General features: G+C 59.3%; 2 protein-coding genes across 4 annotated transcripts; one reads left to right on the forward strand and one right to left on the reverse strand.

The window, feature by feature from the left end:
- The first annotated feature begins 107 nt into the window (after positions 1–107).
- On the forward strand, positions 108–7,665 carry DDX49 (DEAD-box helicase 49). The gene is made up of 13 exons (XM_070586684.1): positions 108–426; positions 1,282–1,405; positions 2,599–2,684; positions 2,771–2,892; positions 3,208–3,395; positions 3,535–3,675; positions 4,406–4,481; positions 4,734–4,810; positions 4,997–5,094; positions 6,110–6,184; positions 6,806–6,894; positions 7,001–7,072; positions 7,165–7,665. Exons 1-13 carry the CDS (start codon positions 312–314, stop codon positions 7,351–7,353), a joined length of 1,452 nt encoding a protein of 483 aa, XP_070442785.1. The 5' UTR covers positions 108–311; the 3' UTR covers positions 7,354–7,665.
- A 564-nt stretch (positions 7,666–8,229) lies between these two features.
- On the reverse strand, positions 8,230–15,100 carry HOMER3 (homer scaffold protein 3). 3 transcript variants are annotated; one of them, XM_070586687.1, is made up of 10 exons: positions 14,958–15,100; positions 13,379–13,456; positions 13,142–13,298; positions 12,772–12,903; positions 11,577–11,684; positions 10,612–10,733; positions 10,154–10,310; positions 9,732–9,842; positions 9,567–9,653; positions 8,230–8,690 (listed from the first exon to the last, which is right to left on the reverse strand). In XM_070586687.1, exons 2-10 carry the CDS (start codon positions 13,390–13,392, stop codon positions 8,499–8,501), a joined length of 1,080 nt encoding a protein of 359 aa, XP_070442788.1. In that variant the 5' UTR covers positions 13,393–13,456; positions 14,958–15,100; the 3' UTR covers positions 8,230–8,498. The 3 variants fall into 3 exon arrangements, with proteins under 3 accessions (XP_070442788.1, XP_070442789.1, XP_070442790.1); XM_070586688.1 differs by lacking the exon at positions 14,958–15,100 and adding an exon at positions 14,524–14,889; XM_070586689.1 differs by lacking the exon at positions 14,958–15,100 and adding an exon at positions 13,906–14,264.
- Between the last annotated feature and the right edge of the window lie 11,351 nt (positions 15,101–26,451).

Here is a 26,451-nt window from a genome sequence, read left to right on the forward strand (position 1 = left end):
AAGTGTAGTTTACCCCTTCCAGCCTGGCGATGAACCAATGGGAGACTCCTAAATGGGAATACAGGAACGAGAGGCGCAAGTGCGTCTCGCAGGGCATCTCGGGAATTATAGTTTGATTCGATCCTGCGAGCCGACGGGATTCGGGGAAACAGGGGAAAGACGCGGTCGAGGCTGGGAATGGCGGAGTGAGGGGCTGAGAGGGCGGGGTCACACAGGAGGCGGATCCAATAAGTGGGAAGGTTTCGTGACGTCATCGGCACGCGCCGGAAGCGCGGCTACACACGGAGGCTCACACGGGGCTGGCGGCGAGGATGGCAGGCTTCGCGGAGCTCGGGCTGTCATCGTGGCTCGTGGAACAATGTCGGCAGCTGGGTTTGAAGCAGCCCACGCCCGTACAGCTCGGCTGCATCCCCGCCATCCTTGAGGGTGAGTGTGGTCCTGCCTCTTCCCCAGGAGGCATCTCCGCTCCTGTCGCCTGTCATCCCTTTGCCCACGCCGGTCCTGTGAGGCGAGGGGCATGCTTGGGCTTTACGGGCGAGCCTAGGTTCCGGAGGCAGACTGAGCAGTGTTGGCGTTCAGGCTGTGTGTCCTCGTACAAATGATGTAATCTCTGACACATTCATGGTCTAAGAACACAGCGAGGGTTTGATGAATGACTAATCGATAGTACTGGGAAAATTTAGTAGCGTTTGCGCTACTTGCCTTCATTTTACAAATGAAAAGTGAGGCCGTCAACATTGCTGGGCAAATCCAGGACTCTGGTCCCGTGACTGCTCTTCTTCCCACTCCTCCAGCCCCACCTAATTTGCCATTACAGAGTGGCCCTCAAGAAGCCTAGGAGGTGACAAGTTGAAGGATTGAATTACCAAAGATGGAAGAATAAACAGGGAGCATAGAATGCAGATTGAGGAAGGGCATTCCAGGTTCCCCAAGCTCAGATGCTCTGGGAGGGAGTCAAAATGAGGTAGTGATTAGTAGCAGGCATCTTGGGTTGGATGGACGAGGGTTCCAGTCCGGCCTGCTATCCACCAGCTGTGTACTCTGGGCAGATCTCTAAGACTCATTTTCCCCTTCTGTTAGATGCGGATGATAACGGCCTTCCCTCCTAGAATTTGTCAGGTACCCGCAATGGAACATTGTCAGTTTGTCTGGAGTGGAAAGGGCATAGGCAGTGCTGAGCATACAGGAACTGCTCATTGAATGTCAGCTGTTGTCACCTGTACCTGATGGAATACCTGTCTACACCTAAAGTGTGTTGATGCTGCTTTGCCCTCTGTCCAGGTCGGGATTGCCTGGGCTGTGCCAAGACGGGCAGCGGTAAGACGGCTGCGTTTGTCCTGCCCATCTTGCAGAAGCTGTCTGAGGATCCCTACGGCATCTTCTGCCTCGTCCTGACACCCACCAGGTGAGCCCTCACAGGCCTCCTGGGTGAGTTAACCAGCAGTGTTCTCTCAGGCAGGCACCTTACCTCTCTGAGCCACACTTTCCCTGTGTGCAAAATGGGGACAGAAATCATGCCCACCTCTTAGGGGTGCTGCAGAATTAAACAAGATGCTGTGCAGAAAGTGCTGGCACAGGGCTTGACTCAGGCCAAGCGCTGCCGGAAAGGAGCCATCGATAGTCATATGGCCCAAGAAATACCATCGTGTGCCGTGTAGCGACGTTTCGGTCAACGATGTACGGCATATATAGCAGGGGTCCTGTAAGATTAGTACCACATACCCTAGGTGTGTAGTAGGCTGCACCATGTAGATTTGTATAGGCACGCTCTGTGATGTTCGCACAGTGACAAAATCGCCTAACGACGCCTTTCTTAGAATGTGTCCCCATCGTTAAGCAACGCCTGCCTGTAGCACATCTCTGGTTCTTGGGCAGACACATGTGGCAGTTGAAATGACAAGTCCTGTGATGGCCGTCGAAGAGGCAGGCACTATATGCTGTGAGGTCATGGCCTGGGAAGGGGGTCAAGGAAGGCTTCATTAAGGGGTGCCTTAAAGGATGGAAAGGGTCTCTCAAAGAGACAAATTTGGGAAAAATGTTTTAGGCAGAGGGACCTGCTAATGTGTTCACGCAGAGGTGTGAGACGCAGGGAACAAAAAGGATCCTGCAGGCCGGGCATCTCAGAGCCAGCTTGAGAAGGGCCTTGAAGGCCAGGTTAGAATTGGTTCTGAAGGCGTGTGAGCAGGAAAGGGCAAGATGGGGGGCCAGAAAGTGGGGACGGGAGCTGAGGGGAGGCCTGGGTGGAGCTGGGCTGAGAGGCAGAGAGGAGGGGACTTGGACACTAACCAGCCCCAGGGAGGCTCTGGTGACTGTGGTGTTGAGGCCATTGCTGAGGACGTGGGAGGGGAAGAGGCCAGTTTGGGTAGGACCGGCAGGGGCAGGGCCATGGGCTGTTCTGGGGCCCGGCCTGGTGAGGGTGCAGGGGCCACAGTGGGCCTCCAACACTCAGCATCAGAGCCTTTGACCAAAGGGGCCTAGGAGCCCTGGAGGCTGTGTGAACAGGAGAGGGTGAGTCAGGAGGCCCTGGGGACGGACATGGGAATGGGAGGCAGGCACAGAACCTCTCTCTGACCCAGCCCGGCCCCTTCACACCCACAGGGAGCTGGCCTACCAGATCGCAGAGCAGTTCCGGGTCCTGGGGAAGCCTCTAGGCCTGAAAGACTGCATCATTGTCGGCGGCATGGGTATGGAGGGCTTGGGGAGGCTCTGAGCTGGGCCTCTGCAGGCTTAGACGACCTGCCCAGCCCCACTTCTCGCCCTCCACCCACAGACATGGTGGCCCAGGCCCTGGAGCTCTCCCGGAAACCACACGTGGTCATCGCCACGCCGGGGCGCCTGGCCGACCACCTCCGCAGCTCCAGCACCTTCAGCATAAAGAAGATCCGCTTCCTGGTGAGTCCGCCTGGGGCACTGATTCCTCCATTTGGGAAATGTGTGTGCCACAGGCCATGCAGTAGAGAGTTAAGATCGGCGACAAGGACAGCTCAGGGACCAAGAAGAGGGGACCTGTACTGAGAAGATGGTTGGGGGCAGGGTCTCTCTGAGGAGGTGACGTGGGAGCTGTGACGGGTGAGAGAACAGGCCTCTGAGGCCTAGAGGGAGAGTGTTCGGGCCCACGTCCAGGGCGGGAGAGATGGGCCAGGCCCCAGATGGCACCCTCACCCCAGACCCGACCCCTGATCCCTGCCCCCCCCACCGCCGCTGCAGGTGCTGGATGAGGCGGACCGGCTGTTGGAACAGGGCTGCACTGACTTCACCGTCGACCTGGAGGCCATCCTGGCAGCTGTGCCAGCCCGCAGGCAGACCCTGCTCTTCAGCGCCACACTGACCGACACGCTCAGGGAACTGCAGGGCCTGGCCACCAACCAGCCCTTCTTCTGGGAGGCTCAGGCCCCGTAAGTCCACAGCCACGTGTCAGGGGAGCAGAGCAGGCAGGGGGTGGGAGGTCTACCTAACCGAGGCTGTTAGCCGTGGGCAGGGCAGGGCACTGGCCCCATTCAGCAGAAGGGGAAACGGAGGCCCGCCTATCCCCAGGGTGCGCACAGTGGAGCAGCTGGACCAGCGCTACCTGCTGGTGCCTGAAAAGGTTAAGGATGCCTACCTGGTCCACCTGATCCAGAACTTCCAGGACGAGCACCAGGACTGGTCCATCATCATCTTCACCAACACGTGCAAGTGAGCTCAGGCCCCGCCCCCCCCCCAGCCCTTCCTGGAGGCCCGAGAGGGGGCCAAGGTCGCAGGTGTGAGGCACACAGCCAGTCTCGGTGCTCTGGGGCCTCTGCTCAGACCAGAGGTTTCAGAGGATTCTCTCAAGGCTGCTCAGGGAGCTCGAGGGATTTGCCAAGGTCACTCTTCCTGAAGGCAGAGCCCGGATTTGGGGTTCCCCAGCCCTGCCCTTAACCAGAAGGGCTAGGGGCCTCGGGCTGTCCCAAGGTAACTCCTGCAGCAGCTGGGAAGGCCTTGGAGCAACCTGTTTGCTGTGGTCTAGGGTGTCACTGAGGCCTGGTGCACCAGCACCAACACCCAGGCTGTTGTCTCTGCAATCCCAGGGGCTCCGAGAGCCAGTTCGAGTCGGTTCCTCCTTTGAAGCTTTTGGGAGGATGTCAAAAAGCTGTAGGCTCTTCCACCACAGGGCGCGGTAGAAGGGCAGTCCACACTGCATGGAGGAGGCCTCCTAACTGGCTACCAGGAGAGAAAAGTCTGGATGTAGGGCCGACTCTCATTGGCTTAGGCCAGGGGAGGGGTCAGCAGAGAGGATGTCAGCAGGCAGGACACCTCGCACCCCTGCTTCTCCATCCCCAGCTGTGCAGGGCCACCTGCTTGGGGTCTCAGGGGTAGGCAAGGGCAGGGGCACCTTCCCAGGACCCGGGCACTGGAGGGGCTGACAGCACATCCTTCCCGCCAGGACCTGCCAGATCCTGTGCATGATGCTGCGCAAATTCGGCTTCCCCGCTGTGGCTCTGCACTCCACGATGAGGCAGGTGAGGCGTCGGCTGCCCCCGAGACCCTGCGGCCCGTCTGCCTCCCCCGGGGACTCCTCTCTCTTCCTGCCCCCCGTCTGCCCTGTTTGGTCTTCTCGTGTTGTCTTCCTCACTGGACTGTGAACCCTGTGAGGGCAGGGACTGTCCTGGCTTCCACCTTGTCCCCAGGCCTCACACAGTAAGTGCTCAAATATTTGCTGAGATGCTGCCTGACCCCCAGCTCCCCCCAATTCTCTCCCCAATCCTGCACAGAAAGAACGCTTTGCCGCCCTGGCCAAGTTCAAGTCTAGCATCTACCGGATCCTGATTGCGACAGACGTGGCCTCCCGGTGAGCCGCCCCCGGCTACTCCCTCCCATGTGCTGGTCCCGTGATGCACCCCCAGAGGGGCCAAAGTGGGAGGCTGGCCTCAGGCAAGAGTTGGGCGACCTCAGCTTTGCTGCTGAGTGACCTTGGGTGTGTCCCAGCCTCGGTTTCCCTATGTGGGCGGTGATGCTGACCTGCCTCTGCCTCCAGGGGCCTGGACATTCCCACGGTGCAGGTGGTCATCAACCACAACACCCCCGGGCTCCCGAAGATCTACATCCACCGAGTCGGCCGGACGGCCCGTGCAGGTGAGTGGACAGGGCAGGGTGGCCTCTGGGCACCTGTCGCTCCAGCCAGCCCACACCACGAGGAGTCAAAGTCACAAGCTGGTGGGACATGGGGCAGATACAGCCCACAGACGAGCAATCCTAGAGGCAGCATTTGCAAGTTGCAGGAATTGTCCTTTCAAAAGCAAAGGTGGGTGCTTTGGCTTCTCCGCACAACCTATGCTGTGATAGCTGAGCAGCGTGCACATCCCCTGGGGACATGGTACCCATTGCCCCAGTCCCCACCACTCCCTGCTGGCTCACGCCAGCCCCCTTTGCCTCTCAAAGCTGCCAATCAGAGCCCGGCAGCAAGTGGGTGTGTGAGCCCTAGCAGGTTTGCTGCTGCCCCGTAGGATCTGGTGTCCAAGTTCAACCTCTCACTGTAAGCCTGGCCAGGGGCCAAGGACACATCTTTCTGTCTGCTCCCTAGCCCACCAGGGAAGGGCATGGGGTTCGTGAGATTCTCTCACTCCTGGAGTCGGGAGAGAGATGGTTTCTGGGGCTGGGCTGGGCCTGGCCCTTCTCTCCTACCCTGTGACCTTGGGCAGGTCACATCAGCTCTCTGGGCCCCATTACTTCATCAAACGATGGGTGACGAGAACGTTGACACCTGTCTGGGGCTGCTGCAAGGGTCACGGGCGTTGTCAGCTGTCAGGGCTGCCCCAGCACCAGCCACCATCACAGATATGGACAGTGGAGACTGGTGTGCAGAGATCTGGGCTGAGGCCTGTCAGGGCTTCGTGCTGACATAACTCAGCCTGGGCTCCCTGGCAGCCACACCAAAAAGGGAAATCAGCCCCTGTGTGAGGCCGAGGTCCAGCAGGGGGTGAGCCCTGATGCCCTGGGCTTCCTTCCCCTCCCCCCACCTTCCCACTGAGCATTCCTCTGCTCCCCTCAATCAAGAGGAGCCCTGACCTGCCTAGCAGTCAGGACTGCCTTTCTTGGCCCCTTGTCCCCAGCCTCCAGCACACAGCAAGTAACTGGTGTGTCCCCACAGGGCGGCAGGGACAAGCCATCACACTGGTGACGCAGTATGACATCCACCTGGTACACGCCATCGAGGAGCAGATCAGTGAGTAGGGAGTGGGGGTGGCAGGCACCTCTGGGTGAGATGCCCCCTAGCCTCACACGAGCAGGCTAAAATGCACTCTCCTTCCTACACAACCCCAAAGGAAGTTTCTTTTGCCCAGTTATCAAAACAGAAGGTCCCACAGTGGCCCTCAGCAGCTGAAAGCCACGTCTGGTGGGAGGCGCTGAGTGCTCAGACCGGGATGTGCAGCTGGTCCCGGAGGGGAGGGAGCTCCAGGGAGGGGCCTGGGCTTGGGCGTGTTAAAACCCCCTCGGGTGGTTGAATGTGTGGCCAAGACAGAACTACTGACTGGGCCTCTCCATCACTGCATGCCCTGTCCTAGAACCCAGAAACACCCGCCTTTAAGGCCACTGTTTCCAAAGAGTAAGTAACCCCGTCACAGTCAGAGTGTTCTGACAACAAGAAAGAGCAGTACTTCATCCTTCGGTCTAAGGAAGCTTCAGACCTTCCTCAGGTCCGAAATCTCCGAGCTTGCCCACCTGACCCTTATCTGATATGACTTCGGCTGGCCTTGCATGCCCCACCACACGGGGAGCTCACTACATGGCTGAAGTCCCTCTCATGTCCGTCCTCCCCTGCCCCCCGGCCCCGCTGTCCCCACAGAGAAGAAGCTGGAGGAGTTCTCGGTGCAGGAGGCCGATGTGCTGCAGATTCTCACACAGGTCAACGTGGTGCGGAGGGAGTGCGAGATTGTGAGTGTCGGGGAAGGGGCTGGGCACGAGGCCCAGCTGGTCCTTGGGGCCCAGAGTGCTCTCTTCAAGATGGGGACCCCTGTGACAGCCTCTCCCTCCCCCCCAGAAACTGGAAGCAGCCAACTTTGGTGAAAAGAAGGAGATCAACAAGCGGAAGCAGCTGATCCTGGAGGGGAAGGTGAGGGCTGAGCCGGCGGGGGATGGGGTGGGCAGGGTTCCCCAGCGGGGTGACCAGCTTAGCCTCCTCCCTCCCGGTCCACCCCATGCCAGGACCCTGACCTGGAGGCCAAGCGCAAGGCTGAACTGGCCAAGATCAAGCAGAAGAACCGGCGCTTCAAGGAGAAGGTGGAGCAGGCCCTGCAGCGGCAGAAGGCCAGCAGGGCAGACCACAGGGGGCGTCCACCCGGGGCCCGGCCTGAGGCCCGCTCGGCCCCAGCACCCACCCAGGGCCCTGCCTGAGCCCACATGGCTCCCACCTGCCCAGCCTGGGACTCCTTCATCGAGCTGAGGCTCAGAGGGTCCCCCCTTGGAGACAGTCCCCCTCAGCGGAGCCCATGGACACCCACATTGTGCAGCCCCCAGCTGGCCCCTTCTCAGAGCCTTGGCCGGGGGTCAGACTGCAGGGGAGGAACGAATGCTGGCTATGGGGTTGGGCCCAATTCCACAGAGTGACCCTGGCCCAGGGTCACCTCAGGGGCATGCCATAGGGCCCACGAGCAAAGGTGTGTCACTTGCAGGAGGTGCTCAATAAATGGGTCTTTCGACTTCCTCCACCTGACTCTCGGGGAGTGGGGGCCGGAGGGGAGGGTTCAGCTGCTTGTGCTTCTCAAGCGCCCCAGAGCATCATGTCCCCCACCCCACACCCAGTTCTCCATTCCCACCCACCAAGCCCAAAGCCTTGAACTGCTGTGCTGGCCGTTCCTGCCAGGCGACCTTGGGTTGGTGAAGCCGTCTCTGGGCCTGTTTCCCGGGCAAAGCAACTGCACCTCTCTCCAAACGTGGCTGTGAGGGGTGCTGAGCTCACTCCCAGGCCCAATGAGCACAGCCGTGTTCCAGGAACTTCCCTGCCTACTCTCCTGGTCACATTTGGGATTTGTGGCCACAGTGAATGGGGGCTCAACCAGGGGCCACCTAAGTCCAAACAGTACGGGCTGAACTCAAGGGGATGGGGCAGCAGTGCCGGGCTCCTGGCTGTGTGGCCTGGGCACACCCCTCAGGCTCTCTCAGCCTCACTCCCCTCACCTGCAAGTGGCTTGCCCAGCCCTACAGGGATTGATGGCGGCTCAGGGACACCCAAGAGAGTAGGTAGGGGCCCACACACCACACGCACACAGCCACGCTTACAAATGTAATCTGGGCACCAGCACGCGCCCCGGGGATTCTAGAAATTCTACACAATGGAAAGCTCAAAAACAGCCCCTGAGCCGTGAGTGGTCAGGGCCAGCTGGGGCGCCGTGGCCAGGCCCTCCCGGCTGAGTCCACCCCCGGTCCCTGCCAGGGCGAATGGCCCACTGTGCCGCCGGCGGCCCGGCCCGCACCCCAGGCGGGAATCGTTCGCGGAACACCAGCTCCCACGGCCCGGCTCCACGGGGCCAGCACCCAGCTCAGGGCGCGCCCTCGGCCAGGCGGGCCAGGCCCTCTCGCAGCTCGCTCAGCTCGAACAGCCTGACGTCCAGCAGCTGTGCAGCCCGGCCCACCTCGGCCCGCGCCCGCTCCCGCTCGGCCCGTGCCTCCTCCAGGCTTCGCTCCATTGCCCGCAGCTGGTGCTCCAGCTCTGCGTTGCGGGTCTCCAGGTCCTGCAACAGGGAGAGGGTGGGCAGAGTTGGGGGCCCCAAAGTCTGAAGGGTCACCAACGCTGCCTGGGGCGTCCAGCGTCTGAGTGCCATCCCCACAGTTCCCACTCTGGGCCAAGTCCCTTCTGTCTCCAGGCCTCCTCCCTGACACCTCTGCCCAAGACATTCGCCAGCCCCCTGGCCAATCTGAATAGCATAGTACTAATCACATCCCTCTTCTGCTCAAAAGCCTCCTGTGAGCCATCAGGCTGAAATGAAATCCACACCCTCTCCCTCCTTTCCTTGGTCATCCCAACTTAGCCTCACCAGCCTCCTTGCAGTTCCTTGAACACACTGACTTGCGCCCCACCTCAGGGCCTTTGCACATGCTGTGCACTCTACTGAGGAGACAATAAGAAACATTTCCTCAACTTCTCTCTCGCCTGGACACTTTTGGGCACACCAGATCATTTAACATCTCCACCTGCTGGACTCACAGCACATGCCCCACGATTGTTTCTCAGATAAAATCTCCAGCAAAAGCCAGGCCAGTCAGACCTGGGTTCAAATGCAGGCTCCTGACCTCAGGCTGAGGAGGTGTGAAGACTTGATGGGGTCAAGTATGCAGATTCAGCAGGGACTCAAATATTGCTCATTGAATGAACGGATGGCTATGAAACATCGTACTAACAACCATAGCTTACAAGCCTCCTGCTGTGCCTCAGACCTTCCATGCACCTAGTCTTCTCAATCCTTCCCAACCTTAAGCAGGTATCTTTCCAACCTCGTTTATAGGTGAAGAAACTGAGGTTCAGGGAGTCATAACGATCCCAGGTCTGTCCCACACCCAGGCCTGGCTGCCCATGCGCGGTCACCCCACCCCATGGCAACCACACACACCTGCACCTTCTGCTGTGTCTCCTCGCGCTCGGTGGCGTCCGGGGCCTCACGGGGCCCACTGGTCTGGCTCTTCAGTGTCTGAATCTCCTGGAAGAGAAGAGTTCCCAAGGTCTGTTCCGGGGGTCCCAGCTCCCTTACAGACACGCTCACACACTCAGTGCTCACCTGGTCCTTGGTTTGCACCAGGGCCTCCAGCTGCTCCAATGATTGGCCCGGCCCCTCCTTCTCGCTGCCTGAGGGTGGCTCGGCGGCTGCCTGGGCCTCCAGCTCAGCCACCTGTGTAGACAGTAAAGTCAGCACCTGACACCCCAGCCTGCACTCTCCTGACCCCTGGGCAATCACCCTCCTGTTCACTCACCCCCTCCAGTTGGGACCACCACCCCACCGCTGGCAGGTAGGACTTCAGGGTCTGACAACCCTCTGAGGCTGGCATTATTTCAGACCCATGTCACAGAGCAAGAAACTGAGGCTCAGGAAAGTGACCGGCTGAGATCACACAGCCAGTCGGTGAACTCAGGACACAGAGGACGTGCCGGCACGTTGTGGCCAGGGCCACCTGGGGCTCAGCGAGGGCCGGGTCTCCTCACCCGCTGCCGCAGCCGCTCGGCCTCTGCACGCTGGGCCTCCAGCTGCTGCCTCCACTGGGCGGCGGCCGCGTTGGCCTCTCGCAGGGCGCCCGCCAACTTGTTGTTGCTGTCCTGCAGCGCGAAGAACTCGGCCTCCCACTGCACCTCGCCCACCGAGCTGCGGGGACGCGACGGTCGGCGGCGGGGGGCGGGGTCGGGAGAGCGCGGGGACAGGGGTGGGCGGCCCCGGGGACGCGGGGTGCTGCCGGGGCGGGGTCCCAGCAGGCGCACGGTCCCAGCTCAGGGTGACAATCGGAAAGCGCGGTGGGGCGGCCCTTGGGGACGTGGTCAGCCACGGGGTCAGCCTCCTCCCCTTCCCGGGGCTCGGGTCCCCAGGCAGATCCGCCGCCCGCGCCACCCCGGCGGCTCCTCGCAGCCCCTCCCCCGCCCTCCGTCCTGCCCCGCCCTACCCCCCTCACCCCTCGGACAGCATCTTCTTGAGCCGCTCTCGCTCTGCCGGGCCGGGGACGTCCGCGCTCTGGCTGCGGAACAGTTTCTCGTCCCCGGGGCCGTTGGCACTGACGAGGGGGCTAGGGGGCACCTAAGGGTGTGGGCAGAAGTGGGGTCACGGTGGGAGTGGCTTCAGTCAAGAACCAGTTAGGTCACGGTTGGGGGTCAGGGCTGATGTTAGCGGGGTCCTGACTGAGGACAGGGAGGTCCTCCAAGACACTGGGATCCAAGTGTGCCCCTCACCTCCTCATCCACCCTCCATGGCTCCCCATGGCCCCTGGGCCGGAGTTTCAGGCTCTGCCCCCCACCTTGTCTGCTTCTCCTCTCACCACCCCCAGGAGCCAACCTGATGTAGTCTGGTCTAAACCCACTGTGATAGTTGAAATCTGCAAAGGGGGAGCAATCTGACACCCCCCTGCTATCCCCCAACATCAGTGCCCTTTCCTGGGGCCACATGTCAATATCCACTTAAGATGCCGATGGGAAGCCCTTTCCACCAGCCAAATTCTTTATGAACCCACCTCACTGCCTAGACCAGGAGCCCTGAGGGCAGGGGCCAGCCTACTTTTTCATCTCTGTAAGCCCTGTGCCCAGCCCTGGGCCCGGCACACAGACGGTGGTCAATCAATTATGCTGAATACATGAATGGAAGAGAACGCCCAGGGCCAGTTCTTCACTCAGCCCTCTACTCAGCCATTTCAACTTCCAGGTCTCTATTCCACCATCTAGGCTGGTCTTCTGGCCTTCCCTGACGCAAGGCCGCACCAGACCGCCTATGACACGCTCCCACAGCCCCCCCGCCCTCCTCCATAGTCCCTGCCATGGTCTAGTTTTACGTTGTCATTTGTGAGCATTTGGTCCTGGGCACTGGCACAGCATCTGGACCCCCCAATATCAGCTGAGTGCCTGGCGCCACGGGACAGGGAGTGCTGACCTGGTGGGCTGGGAGCCCCAGGGCCGGACTGGTGAGCTCCCCCCCATCCTGAGATTTCTCCCGGGCCAACCTCGCTGCTTCCTTCACTTCCTGGAACTTCTCAGCAAACTGAGGAAGGGGGGGCAGGAACAGACAGTCAGCAAACCCCCAGCCTCCTCCCCGAGGGCCCCCCCAGGACACCCCCATCCCGCACTGTCACTTTGGAAGCAACTTTAGGAACTGTGCGCATCTTCTCCTCTCATGAACTGGAAAAATGGGAAGAAGCTTTGGAAAATGACGCCCCAATGAGCAGAGCGGTATCAGTGTCAGGATGGGATGTCCACAGAGGTGCATGACATTGAGCCACCTTGAGAAAGAGATCCCTTTTCCTCTCAGTCAGGCTATTCCAGCAAGGAGGGCCCCAGCTGGGCGCTGCTCCGTCTGGAAGGCCTGCACGCTGTGAACACCCCTCTGGGATGGAGGGAAGGCAGGGTGTGGGCTCGGAGCCCGAGCGGCACCACAGCCAGTGAGAAAGTGACACCCGATCCTCATTTCTGTCACACTGATGTTTATGTCTACCACCCGCTCCAGTTCCAGGTAGGGCAGGAGACACTTTTTTTCATTTTAAAGTAAATTTCCTTCGTTGGAAAATAATTTTTTAAAGAAAATATTCACAGACATCCAGCCACTTTTTTGTGCAAACTGGGGGGAAATGACCTTTTCAAAAAATGGCCCAAGAGCAACGAATACCCACAAGGGAAAAAGCATTCCTATCTTATACCACTCACAGAAATCAACTCAAGATCCCAATGGGAAAAGAAAACTAAAGTTTCTAGGAGAAAAGAAGAAAATCATCATGACCTCAGCAGGACTCAGAGCGCCAGCCACACAGGGAGACAGTGGGTGAGACATAGCGAAGTCTAGAGAGGACACAGGGTGGGGCGATGGCGGAGGGAGTGCCAGGGTGTGTGGGGAAGCGCCCAGCCCAGCCCAGGCACCCAGAGAGGGCAAGGTGTGTCCTGAGATGGAGCAGGTGGCCAGCAGAGCTGAGACGTGACTCAGGGAGAGGGGAAGGGGCTTCTGGCTTGTCTGATTCTCTATGCCCATTCTGCAGGTCGGAAGATGGAGGCCCAGCCCCTTCCTAGAGTCCCCAGTGCATTCAGGAGAAGACCCAGGCACAGCCCTGTCCCTCCCACCACACACCCCCGAGACCCACCTGGGTGAGATGCTGCTCAGAAGCAAAGCCCAGGCCGTAGACAGTGTTGGCACGACTGTCTGCCCACTGCCCAAACTTCTGGGAGGTTTTGGTAAAGGTCATGTTGGGGGTGACAGTGCTGTTGATGATGGCCTGGGGAGGGGGGAGCAAAGTTCAAGGTCGATGGGACTGGTAATAATGAACATGAACCCCCCTGGGGTATCACTTTGCATCAGCACCTTGGAGGTCCTTGCTCTGAACTATTTCAGGAGGAAGAGATAAGGCCCAGAAAGGGTCAGGGCTCCCCCTGGCACACAGCAAGGTAGCGACCATACCCAAGCCTGTCACGGGACCCCTGGCACCTGCCGCCCCACCCAGGCCCTGCCGGGACCTTGGCACCCCCGATGCTGATGATTCGGTAGACATTGCGGGTGGCATCATAGAAGTAGGAGACGGTGAGCGCGTGCTTGCCCGCCGGGATCCAGTTCCGCTTGGTGGCCGGGTCGATCTGGAACACATGCGCCCGTGTGCTGAAGATGGGCTGCTCCCTGCACAGGGAGAGGGTGCTCAGTGGGGCCGGGCGCCACCTAGGGGGCTCAGGGCCCAGCAGGTGGAGGCGGGGGCTCACCTGGCTGTGGACATTGGTCAGGTTGAGCTGGGTTCCAAGGGGCAGCCAGAGGGATGGCAGAAGCTCCTGGTTTCGCCTCTGGAGGGAGAGGGGGCCTGTGAGTGTCCCCCACAGGCCAGGCTGAGGGAGGCCATGCAAGTCGGACCTCAAGACCCACCACCAGGAGCACCATTCATAGAACTTCAATGAAAAGGGTGAAGGAGTTAGTCGCTCACTCAGAACGTAAAGACCCCGTGTCTCTCCATCTGGAGGCAGCCCCACACCCTGGGCAGGAGCCAGGGGGCCCCTGACACCCCAGGCAAACCTCTCCTCATCCTGGTCACTGGACCCCAGAGAAGCCCCCTCAGTCTCGGAGCTGGGCAGAGGAGGCCAAGGCCAGCTCCTACTTTCTGCCGCATTTGCCCATCACTCCCCAAACCAGGGCCTCCGTCAAAAAGTGGGGCCTGGCCAGGCACCAAGTGGGAAACCAGTCCCCCAGTGGACCCACGGAGAGACCCCTCAGCCTCCAATCTGGGGCAGAGGCACACCTTGGAGACAAAGTCCAAATGCCCAGGACGCCTCCAGCCTAGTTCAAAAGACAAGATGTAGCCACATAGGTCCACCCTGGTGCCCACTCTAGACGCCCGTCACCACTCAGTCTCGACACCATGGGGGCTGGGTGGGACCCTAGGTCCAGGAGGGACCTCGGGGAGGGGGAGGCAAAGCGGGGGAAGGAAGGCCCCGGCCCAGCCCTGTCCTGGGCAGCTGCTGTCCCGGTCACAGGGTCTGAAACCCGAGCCCCTGGGCGGGGGTGGGGCGGCAGCTTCGGCGGGGTTGGGGGTGGGTCCTGGGTCCCAGGAACTCAGGCCTTTCCGGCGGCACGGACGCTCCTGCCGCGACTTGCGGCGTTTGGCGAAAGTTACTCACCAGCTAGTCATGCGCTTCGGGTGCGGCGGGGCTCCCGGAGGGCCCGACCCCGCCCGGTGCCGAGGGTCCCCAATCGCGTGCGGGGGCGAAGCCCCACCCCATGCGCCCCAGTCCCGGGGGCCTGACATTCAGTCACGATTGAGTCCCCACCGGCGTCAGGAGAGGGGCGCCCTGAGCGTACCCCAACTTCAGGAAGTGCAGCCCCCGACCCTGGAACTTCCAAGATCCCCGCGACGCACCCCGACTCCAGGTCCAGAACTTCGGGGACACATTATCTGTCTCCTCCAACCCCAGGTCCAGAACTTCGAGGATCCTCCGCGCCGTCCCCGACTCCTAAACTTCGGGGACCCCCTGCCACCCTTCCATCTCCAAGTCGGGAATTTCGGGGTGCCCTCGTGCCGCCCCCGCCTCCCAGATTCAGAACTTCGGAGACACCTTCGCAGCCTCCTCCAACGCCGGGCCCGGAACTTTGGGAACCCCTCGCACGGTCCCCTCCCCGACCCCGACTCCGGAACTTCGGGGCCCCCGCGCCCCCTGAAGCTCTGAACTTCGGGGCTCGCCGAGCCGCCCCCAGCCTCTGTGTCCGGAACTTCAGGGACCCCCCCGCCCTCCCCCCGGCCCGAGAACCTCAGGGCCCCCGCGCCCCCGCACAGGCTCGGCTGGCCCGGCTCACCCTGCCAGCTCGGCGCCCAGCGAGTGTCCGGGCGCGAGTCGGGTGGGCCCCCGGCGCCGACTCCCCGCAGCCCGGCGCCCCGCTCGCTCGCTGGCTCCGGGGCCCGCGCCCTCCGCGCCGCCCTCCGCACCGCCCGCGCCTTTGTCTGCGCCGCCGCCGCCGCCCGCGCCGCCTCCGGTCCCATCGCGGCCGGTCCCGACGCGGCCGCCGCCCGCCCCGCCTCCCCGGGCCCCGAGGCCGCCCCGCAGCGCCCCCTGCCGGCCTCCGCGGCGGGGGGGAGGGGAGAGTCGAGTGGGGAGGGGGTTAAGGACGGGGAAGAGGCCCAGACCCCGAGACAGAGAGACGGGGAGAGACACAGGAGACGACAGACAGAGACAGAGGTGGACAGTGGGGAATGTGGCCTCATTCTCTCGTCAAGGGTGGCCCTAACCCTCCAGATCACTGCTGCCTTCTGCCCTTAATGAGAGTCAGGTCGCTCTCCACCTGAGGGAGGTCCACGGGCAGGAGCACATCTGTCACTTTGGTGGGTGCAGGGCCTGCACACAGTAGGTGCTCAGTGCGTGTCGCCAGGAAATGGAAGACGGCTAGGCAGAGAGGGGGCTGCAGGCGGCTGAGAGAGGTGAACTACTAATGGGCGTTTAATGGGGCTTGATCCCGGGCGCTGGCTCAGAATGCTTCCTGCCTGCCCAACTGCCCTGATCTCCAGCCTGGGGCTTCTGTCTCCCCCTGAGACCACCGCAGCAACGGCAGTGATGGTTAGATTACGATGACTGTCGCTGTATCACAGGGTCCCGGAATCCAGGACGGAGGGAGTGTGAGGGTCCAGTTGCCGCCCAATGGGTGAGTCCCCTGGGTCTGCCACCTCTAGCTAGAGGAGCCCACCCCTCACACATTTGCCAGGAGGGGCTCTTTCTGAACCTGAGCCAGGCATGGGCTCCCCAGGCCCCAGCCCTCCTGGGGGCCCACTTGTCGGTCCTGCAGCTGCCCTCTCTCTGGAGATTCCTCCAGAGCCACAGAGAGCCAGGTCGTCAGGGCGGTGGGCAGAGCCCGGGGCTCCTCATGAACCACGGCCTGCAGTTCCCACAAGCTCCGAGCCTCGGTTTTGAGCTTTCCAACAACTTCGGAGGGTTTTGCTCTTCATGTCCTCTGCTCACATCCCCTCTCCCTGTTCTTTTATTTCCATTTCCCCTGACGGGAATCACACGTCTGAGCTGCTAGCTGCCTTCAGATGACCTTGAGGGAACTCCAGGTCCTGACATTCCTGGGGACTTGTTCCAGGCCGAGATCTGAACTTTGCTCCCTCCAGGCCTTTGCCCAAGCTGTTCCCTCCACCTGGAATGCCCCTCCCACAGGTGTACATTCTTCCTAGTCCTTCCGGGCTCAGCTCCACTGCCCCCTCTCCTGGAAGCTTCTCTGGCTGTCCTGGGCTTAGAAGGGATCTCACCCTCACCTGCCTCACAGCCCCATCCCTTTCTGTGAGATCCCTGATCCGTGTTACGTGGTTATTACCTCTGGGTGCTCCTAGAGCCCCAGCCTCGCCTAGCACAGGAAGGAAACTGAGGCACCGACTCAGTTTCCCCAGCTGCTTCTAACTTCACAAGGCATCTGCACAGGCAAGGGATTTGGCTGCGCTCTCAGGCCCAAAGCCACGAAACGCTTGAACACTGTGGGGAACAAAGAAAATACCGTCTGTTCTGTGTAGAGAGTGACTTTTCCTTATTACCAAAAAAATGATTTAAAAAGAAGTAACTGGAAAGGTCCCGGCAGGGTTAAGGCTTCTGGAAGCCACTCAGGGTGTACTGAGTGCTGGCAGGCTGCAGAGCTGGGGCCACATGGCTATTCTATGGGGGCAGCTGGGGGAAGGGCAGTTGCCTTCCTGCTTGTGCGGGCAGAAGGCAACAGCATGAGGGGGAACGAGCCCTCCTCTCAGACCTCCAGGAGAGGCTGGGATGGGGTTGGCCTTGAGCAGCCCCAACCTGAAGTTGTCTTAGTCAAGTCTAGACCGAAAGAATGGCTTTATCAGTATGGACCTCAGTTTTCTTGCCTGGAGAATGGGCTGATGCTCACAGGGCTGGGGGTTGTGGGGGAGGAGGCAAGGAGGATCCAAGCAACAGTGGCAGCTCCTCGCTGTCCCCTGGGTATAGATGGGTATGGGGCTGCCTGAGCCCCCTGCTGCCTGGGCGTATCCTTGCAGGGTGGCTGGCTAGAAGCAACAGCATTCCCTTGGGGTTGTGGAAGAACATGAGGGAAAGAGCTCTGTGTCACAGGAGGAGCCAAACAGGGACTAGGACAGCTTGTCCAGCTGTAGGGAAGCTGCATTTGTGGAGCGGCTCTTACAGGTCAAGCACTGGCCTCTGCCCAGTTAAATCTGACCCAACCTTTGGACTAAAACTAAATCCTCTGTCCTCTCTGGGGAGTTCCTATCCCACCAGATCAGGGTAAGTCTGTCACTCTTCCCAAAGCTACATGCCCGACGACATGGCACAGGTCACAGCGGCCACTTGGATTTGTTATGGCCTGATTTGGTTACTCTCCACCTCTTCCGTGGCTCAGCACCCAGAGCAGGTCTGACCTGCAGCAGGAACTCTGTAAACGCTTCCAGAAGGAGGGGCTCCCGAGGCTCAGCCTTGGTCCTTGGTGTTCTTAAGTCACATAAGCCAGGGAGTGAATCCCAGACTTGCCTCTTACCAGCAGTGTGAGCCTAAAGAAGCCGCTTTCCCTCTCTGTGCCTTAGTTTCCCCATCTGTAAAATGTGCATAAGAATGGTGCCCACTTCTGAGGTTTCCTGTCAGGATCCAGTGAGTCCTTGCGTGAAGAGAGCATGACTCTAGGAGTTTAATAAATACTTGCTACTATAAACATATGTATTCTTGGCTGTCTGGGCGTGTGGTATTGATCCTGGACCAAATTCTTTTTTTTTTTTTAAAGATTTTATTTTTCCTTTTTCTCCCAAAGCCCCCTGGTACATAGTTGTGTATTTTTAGTTGTGGGTCCTTCTAGTTGTGGCATGTGGGATGCCGCCTCAGCAGGACTTGATGAGCGGTGCCATGTCCGTGCCCAGGATTCGAACCGGAGAAACCATGGGCTGCCAAAGCGGAGCATGCGAACTTAACCGCTTGGCCACAGGGCCAGCTCCATGAGCCGAATTCTTAATATTTTCTCTTTCAGGAGTTGACGGGTCCCAACCAGGCATGAACTCTTGAGGACAGAAATGGGTCCAACCTGGTATGATATCTTCTAAATCTTTAGCTATGGTCCCCTTATGTGCCCCTCCAGCCATCTTCCTCTTTCTCCCCATTCCCCTAGCCATGGCCAGTTGGACCGGCCACCAGACCTTGTCCTCCTGGAAAACTCCTATTCATCCCTAAAAGCCCCACCTCCAATGCCTTCTTCTCCAAGAAGCTCCCCCCTCCTCTCCCTCTGGACTCTTCCTTCCTTCTGGTCTAACCCTGACCCCAAGAGCCTGGGGGTGTCTGTGTTCAGCTCTGACTCTCCCAGCAGGAGTGCACCTGGAAGTGTGCAGGCACTGAGGAAGCCTGAGGCTTCCCTTGGGCTTGGCATCTCCCCGCATTGGACGGACACATGGGGCTCATGGCAGAGGAGAGTTAGATGACTCAAAACTGGTGATTCTTCATTATTTGAAAGTGACCCCGCCTTAAATTTAGATCCAACTCAACTTCCGCCCAAGGCCAAGTTTAATTCATTAAACAAACAGCCCCCAGGAAGTGACAGAGCCAGGCCTCTCAGGCCCAGGCATGAAGGGGCTGGGGGTGGGATCCGGCTCTGGGTTATGGACTTGAGTTCCAGGACCAGGGCGGGTTGGGGGTGGGGGAGGCCACCCTCAAGCCCCCTCCAAACTCCAGACCTGGATCTGTGGTTCGGTTCCCACAGACCTCATTACCCTAATTCGCCACATGCACTAATTACCTCCACGGTGCCAGGTGGCTGGGCGGGGCTGCCCCACTTTGGGGAGGTAGGTCGGCCCAATTATTTTTGGCTCTGTCGTCCTTGAGGGCTCTGCCACCCGCCTGCGTGAAGGGCAGAAAGTGGGGCGGCGGAATCGCGGTCACATCAGGAGAGACACTGGGAGACTTGGGGGTCAGTCGTGTTGGCCCAGGAGCTCCCTGAGCAGGGGGCTTTGGACCCGAGGCCTGAGGGTCTTTGGCATCCATCTGGAGGCAGCAAGATCTGGAAGGGCTGAGAATCATCCAGCTCCACAGGGGACTGGTCTGGAGGCCTGTTTTAAGTGTGGCACCATTGGTGGGAGAGGGTCGGCGTGCAAATCCTCACTCCCACCAACTTGATGGGTGTTCCTGGGCATGTGACCTTCTCTTTTTGCACCTTTTCTGAGGAATCAAATGAGGATAATAACTTAGAAAGAGTGCTCTGGGCAGAGGGCATAGCATGTACAAAGGCCCTGAGGTGAGGATGGGCTGGGTGTGTTGGCAGAACAGCAGGGAGGCCAAGATAGCCAGAGCAGAGTGAGTGGGAAGAGAGTAGGGGACACTGAGGGCTAAGGGAATCCCAGAAGCCAGGTGGGACCTCACAGGCAGTGGTGAGGTTCATGGGTTTCCCTCTGAGTCAGGATTCTCCTCTCTGGGTACTGGGGAGCTATGGGAGAGTTTGGAGCCAGAGAGGGAGGGAAGTGATTAGCTTTATACTGCAGGCTCCAGGCCAGGTGTCAGCTCTTGGGAGAGAACTAGATGTCTGTGCATGTGCAGAATGCGGACAGAGCCTCCCTTTCTCTGAACTCTGTTTCCCCATCTCGGGTAGAGGCCTGAGGCTTGGACAGCCCCAGGACACACTGGACCCTCAGCCAGGGAAGCTCCCCTCCCCCCAAACTCCCAAATTCTGGCCCAGCATTCTTCATGGCCTCCCCTTCGCCTGCCCTCTCCTCCTACTCTCCTTCTGGGGCCTCGAAGGAACAGCTGTGGGAACAGAGAGCGGGAGGCCTCAGGGAAGGCGGCACGGAGGGGCTCCGGGGGCCGTGTTCCCGCTTGGTGACAGCCCACGCGGGGCCGCTGGGTGCCGAATGTTCTTGCAGGAACGGGGTGACTCAGATGCTGCAGTCTCCTCCCTCGGTCTGCTAAGGGAGGCCATTCCTGGTCCCCAGGCGCAGGCTGGAGGCAGGATTCGCCTCTCCAGGCTGCCCCGGACCAGCGCCCCCCAGGGGTCCCTTCAACTGGCATTGTCCCCTTTCCTGCTCCGGTGCCTCCCGCGGCTCTCCTGTGGGCTTTAGAAGAAAACCCAGCTCCTCATTGACGTGGCCCAGCTGCTGGACCCCGCTCTGAGCCTTTGCACCAGCCTCTGCCTACAGCCTGGAATGTGAGCTTCGACGCTCCCTCTTCCCTGAAGCCTTCCCAGACTCGCTCCACTCTCTCGACCCTGACCCCACAGGATGAGGTGGCATCTGCATCCGGCTTTGCCCCCACCCCAGACGGGGGTCTCCTTGGAGTCCTGGCTCAGGCAAGGCCTCTCAGGGGCCCCACTGTCACCCGGTGTGGGAGGGCACAAAGAGGACACTGGGGGAGGAGGACACCTGCCGTGGCAGCCCAAGCCTGACGGTCTGCCTCCTTGGCCCAACCTCTAACCTCATTTTTATAGAAGATGAAACTGAGGCTCAGGGGGCTTAAGCCAGTTTCTCAAATTAAAAACTGGCTGGGAGGAAAAACTGGACCTCAAACCTGGGCCCGAGAGGCCAGGCCTGGCGCCCTGCAGCCTGCGGAGGCTCAGCCGCCCATAGGAGCGGGAGGGGGCATTCCACCTGGCTGCAGGTCGACCTGTGCAGCCGGGGCTCAGACCCAGAGGTCCCACAGCCCGTCTCCATGGACACACTGGGGGTCTCCCTGCGCCCCTGTTTCCTCCTGCATAAGATGGAGGTTCTTCATCGCTAACTTGTGTTTACTGAGCACCTACTAGGCGCCAGCCCTGTGGGAGGCCCTGCCTCAGCGCACTCTAGCTATCTGGGGGACAAGATGGATGACAAACAGGACCAAGTAGGATGACTTCTGACAGCATTTTTTGAAGGAAGGAAAACTAGGCAAAGCAACAGGCAAAGAAGAGTGGTCGGCAAAGGCTGCTCTGAAGAGCTGGTGATTTGGGGGAACCGCATGTGCAAGGGCCCTGTGGGAATATGCTCAGTCCTTGCAGCAGCACTGAGGAGGCCCGTGTGGCCAGAGCAGGGTGAGTTGGCGGGGAGAGTGTGGGGCCATGTGGGCAGGGAGCTTCCCAGGATGGGTCACAAGGAGCCTTATGGGCCCCAGAGAAGAGTGTGGACTTTATACTTAGAGCACTGGAGAGCCATGGGAGGCTTTTGAGCAGGAGAGGAACATGATTTGCTTTTACACTTTTAGATAAGATTGACCAGGGCGCCACACGCGAATGGACTGGGGTGATTCTGACGCTTTCCTCCTCGGTCGTCGCCGTGCAGAGGGCATCCTGGGCTGTGCTTGACAAGCAGATGACGTTGTTTTTAGCACTACTGTTACATCTTTGCAGAGGGCCGCAGGCTCGGACCTCGGACCCCTCCCAGGGAGGAGGCCCCTCTCTGTAGCTCCCTCGTGCCTTGCCTGGCTCCGTCTCTCTCACAGGTCCTCGATGCTGGCCCCGGCCTTATCGCTGAAATCTCACGCCTCCCGCCCCAGGGAAACATCTGTTTCCCTGAGCGAGGATCCTGCAGCCCCAAGGGAGGTCACAGAGGAGGCTGCTGTGCCGCGGGCTGGAGGAGGAGAGCCACTGATGGACAGAGAGTGGGTCGCACATTGGGCACTGCCCGCACACACAGGGGAGACACTCTGCGCAGGCTGCAATCAGGGGCCTCAGTTAGAGTCCTGCCCTGTCTTATTCTAGCTGGGGGGCCAGAGAGCAGCAGCCAGGCCTCCGGGGCCTGAAGATTCCTCCTGAGAGGGGAATGACAGCATGGCACCAGAGAAACGCTTCTCGCTGGACGGAGCAGGGCAGCATAGCCCACATGACTTGCAGGGCCCGGTGCAAAAGGAAAATGCAGGATGCCTTGTCAAAGAATTATTCAGAACTGTAAGTCAGTGACATCAGAGCACTGAACTCAGAAGCTGGCCCCTGGTGGAGCTTCTGCTGCCCCCTTTTACAGCTGGGGAAACTGAGTCTGAGAGAGGAAAGGGTGCCCAAGAACAGAGGGACCCATGGAGACCCTCCTACCTCCCAGAACAGTGGCAAGTGTGTTGAGTGTAGGGGGCAGCTGGGACTCAGCCTCCTTGTCACATCTTGGGAACACCAAAGGTTTGGGATTGCAGAATTCTGGGAACTGTGGTTCCTGCTTCTTGAGACGCCTTAATTCTCTGTTATAACTAATCCCAAAGCGAACAGGGACGAGGGAGCTGAGTCTGGGGAAGGGGTGTCAGTCCCACCACATCTCAGGGTCCCCGTCACATCATGGGGTCCCTGAGGCTTGGCATTTGTCCTTGGGCCCAGCAGGATATGTCTGGTGGCTGGGCTGAGTCCTTGGGGTGTCCCCGCTGGTCTGGGGGCACCTTCTAGGGAGGCGATGAGCAAGGGCAGGAGGGAGGAGGGGCTGAGGGGCCCCCACAGGGCCTGCCAAGGGGTGACTGGTCCCGAGTCGGCTGTGGGGGGCAGGGCCTTCTCCAGGGCCTGGGGCGCGCAACTCCTGGTCCCTGCACCAGGCTCCGGGTCAGGGACTGAGGAACAGGAAGGCAAACACAGATGTGTAGACCTTGGAGAGCAGCCGCTCCTGGGACTGCCCTGCGGGCTGGGCCCTCTCTCAGGGGCACCTCTCGGAGCCCAGCTGGGAAACCGCAGTGGTGCCCATGCCCAAGACAGACAGGGTGCAGCTGGCCAGGGAGACCTGCAAGTCACACCTGCCGGTGCCCTCCACCGCCTGGCCGTTGTAGCACTGGTCTCCATGGCGGTGAGCAGGTGCCTGGAGTCACGTGGGAGGAGGAGCCAGCCCTTGAAGAGCCACCTGTAGAGGCCAGGCTGGAGAAGGGGCTGCGATGCCCAGGGTCCTGTGGCCCGCCACCACCCTGACATTCTCCACTGGGCTCTGGGGAGTAGGCTGAGAGGGACACCTTAGAGATTGTTGAGGCCCAAGACCAAGCTCTGTCTTTTTACCCCTGGATCGTTTACCCGCTTACCCATCTGCCCATCTATCCATTCGTCCATCTAACCGTCCACACACCCGCCCACCCATCCACTACCAGTCTACCCCCACCCACCCACCCATTCACCCACTTATCCACCACCATCCGCCTCCCTCCCACAGGCGCAGCATCATCCATCATCCACCCCCGCAGCTCCAACCATGCGGTCCACCCAGCTCTTGCCCCACTTCTCAACCTAACACACTTCTACTCATTCTACAAGCCCCAACTCTCTGTCCCCTCCCCCATGCAGCCCTCCAGACAGAGCGCCTGGCCCAGGCCTGACTCCATGGAGCTGAGAGCGAACCTATCTGTCTCGGCCCCCCCAGACTGTGGGCTCTTTGAGGGTCATGGGATGATGCTTCCTGGGGGCCCAGCAGCACCAGTGTGAGGTGGGACTGAGGAGAAGCCCACCAATTTCTGCTCACGGCCTGTTGAGGAGTCACACAGGCATCTGTGTAGGGTGCAGTCCCCCCACCAGTAAGGAAGACACAGTCATAGGAGCCCAAAACATGGCCACAGGGAAGGAAGGGATCCAGGCTCGGCCTGCATCCACTCAAGGGAGCAGAAGGAGCTCCAGGGGCAGACGTCTTTCACTGTCACTTATGTGCTGTGTGACATTGGGCAGGTTACTTTACCTCTCTGAGCCTCAGTTCCCCATCTGGAAATCTCTTCATCTCAGCTGCATGTTTTGCAGAAGCCCAGCTCAGTGCCAGACCCCAGGAGCTTGGCTGTATCAACTCCACTCCGTGCGAGGCCAGGAGGAGCCGGCTGGAGGGCAGAAGGGGCAGCTGGGAAGAGGGACTGCCGTGATGGGAGGTGGGGAGGGCCTGGGACACACGCATACGGTTTCTAATAGAATCAGCTTTACGTGTTTTCTCTCCTGATTGCCAAAGTAGTATGTGCTCAGTGCAAAAACAGTTTCAGAAAACAGACAAGCATAACATAAAGAATCTAAATAGGCCCCTTGTCATAGCATTTAATTCCCTGAACACATTTTTATTACTCACTTATGAAGTGTCTTGTGCTCACTGGTAACTTAAAAGACATTGGCAGGGGCCGGCCCCGTGGCCGAGTGGTTAAGTCCATGCGCTCCGCTTCAGTGGCCCAGGGTTTCACTGGTTCAGATCTTGGGCATGGACATGGCACTGCTCATCAGGCCACGCTGGGGCAGCGTCCCACATGCCACAACTGGAAGGACCCACAACTAAAATATACAACCATGTACTGGGGGGATTTGGGGAGAAGAAGGAGAAAAATAAATAAATAAATAAAAGACATTGGCAAAGGAAACCGGTGACCTTCAGACAGCGGCCCTGCCCTTGGCCGGCTGGCCCACGCCAGGTCCTCCATCAAGCTCTGTTGAGTGCATGAAATTTTAAAAATAAAATCAACACACAGAAATCACTGATCCTAGCATGATGGTCTATTTCATTCTAGATTTTTTTATTTCTCTTTTCTTTTCTTAGCCAAAGTGGAATCACACTGTACACGATTTGTCAGAGGAGGCCCACTTCCCACACCCAGCAATACCAGTCTCCCCTCTTGTGCTGAAAGGCTTCATAATCGTCCGTCTGGGGGGCTCTTCCTTGATTTATTAAACTGATCCCTTATGGTTGGGCATCTAGGTTGCTTCCTTGAGGAACACTTTTTGGGGAGAGCCTTCAAAGTGGAATCACACATTTTCAAGGCTTTTGATGGAAATTTGGGGCCACGTCACCTTCCATACTTCCATTTGGGATGCCCATATCTCACCCTGCTCCTAGCAGCCATGCGTGAATGTGTCCATTTCTCTGAATGTCGGACATCTGCAAATAAATATTAAAGACATTTGCTTTGCAAGATGTGAATTAAAATTAGAGGCCCCCCAAGGCAGGGATGGGGAGTGACTGCTTAACAGGTATGGGGTTTCCTTGGGGGTGGTGAAAATGTTCTGGAACCAAACAGAGGTGGGGGATGTACGACATCATGAATGTGCTGAATGCCACAAAATTGTACACTTTAAAATGGCCAATTTTATGTTATATGAATTTTACCTCAATAAAAAAAAATCAGAGACCCCAACCTGGGGTCTCTGGCTTCCAGAAAGTTCCCAAAACTCTGCTCAAATGTCACCTCCTCCAGGAAGCCTCCACTCATCCCCACAGTCAAACCCCCATACCCCTCCAGCATTCTCCATTTGTCCTCTAATTTATCTTCATAGTGCTGATCACTCCCTGGCATCATTTCACTCATTCATTCATTCATTCATTCACTTATTCACTAGCCCAGCTGGGCACACAGTAGGTCCTCAGTAAATACTTGTTGAATAAATAAACGTTTACGAAACAATAGTCACAACCCAATTATTGCTATCATGTCCAACAAAAAGTCCAGACACAATCCGTAACCGAGGGGTCCCAGCCAAGCACGAAAATGCAAAATCCACCAGAAAAAGGCATTCCGGCAAAGGGGGGGTCCCTGAGGGCGGCACACAGTCCTCACCTCTCTCCACTTGTCTGTATTCTCCTCAATTTCTGTCTGAAAAGCTGGAGGGCAAATGAACCGTGCGTGTTTAATCATGTAGAGCGCGGCAGGTGGACAGGAGCTTCCCCAGGCGGAGGGAGCGGCAAGGGAGGATCCTCGGCGATGACCAGTGGGGCGCCCCAGCCCCAGGAAGGGGCCTCTGGGCCTTGAGTGGCCAGGCAGCAGGGCTTGCCAGGGGGAAATGGCCGGAGGGAGAAGGGTCACCCTCTCTCGTGGCTTGAACCACACCTGCAGTTGTCCCCAAACACAAAGCCGCAGCTCTGGGGGCCCCTCGGTTGGTCTTCCTGGTCCCTGGGCAGCATTTACACTGTCTGGACAGAGCTTTTTTTAACCCAACATAAGCCCTTGGTGGGGACTGGCATGGAGGTAGCAGGGGCGCCTCTCCATCCTGTGTCCACCTGCCAGCCGGAGGACAGACAGACGCGCTTCCCTGCTGTACGCCAGAATTAACCCGCTGAAAAACAGGGAGGCTGCGGGCTGCGGGGCCTGCTGGCCTCCATCCTGCCCTCGTCAGCTGCAGGACTGAGTTTCCGAGGAGTGGTCAATAAAAACAGCACTCAGTGCCAGGCGGCCTGCGTGCAGTAGGTGCTCAATAAACGCTGCTAGTGGTTGTGGTTCTTACAGGCCCTGTGTGACCCAGCTCGGCCCTCTCTCCTGCCGTCCCCTCCAGGGCAGTGACATGGGCCAAGGGCGCACCTGGAAATCCCCCCAGCCCCTTCCCACCTTTGCCCTGCGGGTCCCTCCTGGGGACGCCCTTTCTCCTTCCCCACTGGCAAAACCATGCTCAGCCTTTGAGGCCACTCACCGCCTGCTCCCGAGCGGGACAGGGTGAC

This window comes from Equus przewalskii, chromosome 20 (genome assembly GCF_037783145.1).
Source record: "Equus przewalskii isolate Varuska chromosome 20, EquPr2, whole genome shotgun sequence".
NCBI lineage: Eukaryota > Metazoa > Chordata > Mammalia > Perissodactyla > Equidae > Equus > Equus przewalskii.

Bases quoted from the DNA above. Each gene is read 5' to 3' on its own strand.
- DDX49 (XM_070586684.1), top strand. From the start codon at position 312: ATGGCAGGCTTCGCGGAGCTCGGGCTGTCATCGTGGCTCGTGGAACAA. The intron at 2,685-2,770 runs GTATGGAGGGCT...CTCCACCCACAG, and splicing joins CATCATTGTCGGCGGCATGG to ACATGGTGGCCCAGGCCCTG. The intron at 7,073-7,164 runs GTGAGGGCTGAG...ACCCCATGCCAG, and splicing joins AGCTGATCCTGGAGGGGAAG to GACCCTGACCTGGAGGCCAA.
- HOMER3 (XM_070586687.1), bottom strand. The intron at 10,311-10,611 runs GTGAGGGGGGTA...GCGTCCCCGCAG, and splicing joins AAGAAGATGCTGTCCGAGGG to CTCGGTGGGCGAGGTGCAGT. The intron at 8,691-9,566 runs GTGTGTGTGGTT...TCCCTGTTGCAG, and splicing joins AGACACAGCAGAAGGTGCAG to GACCTGGAGACCCGCAACGC.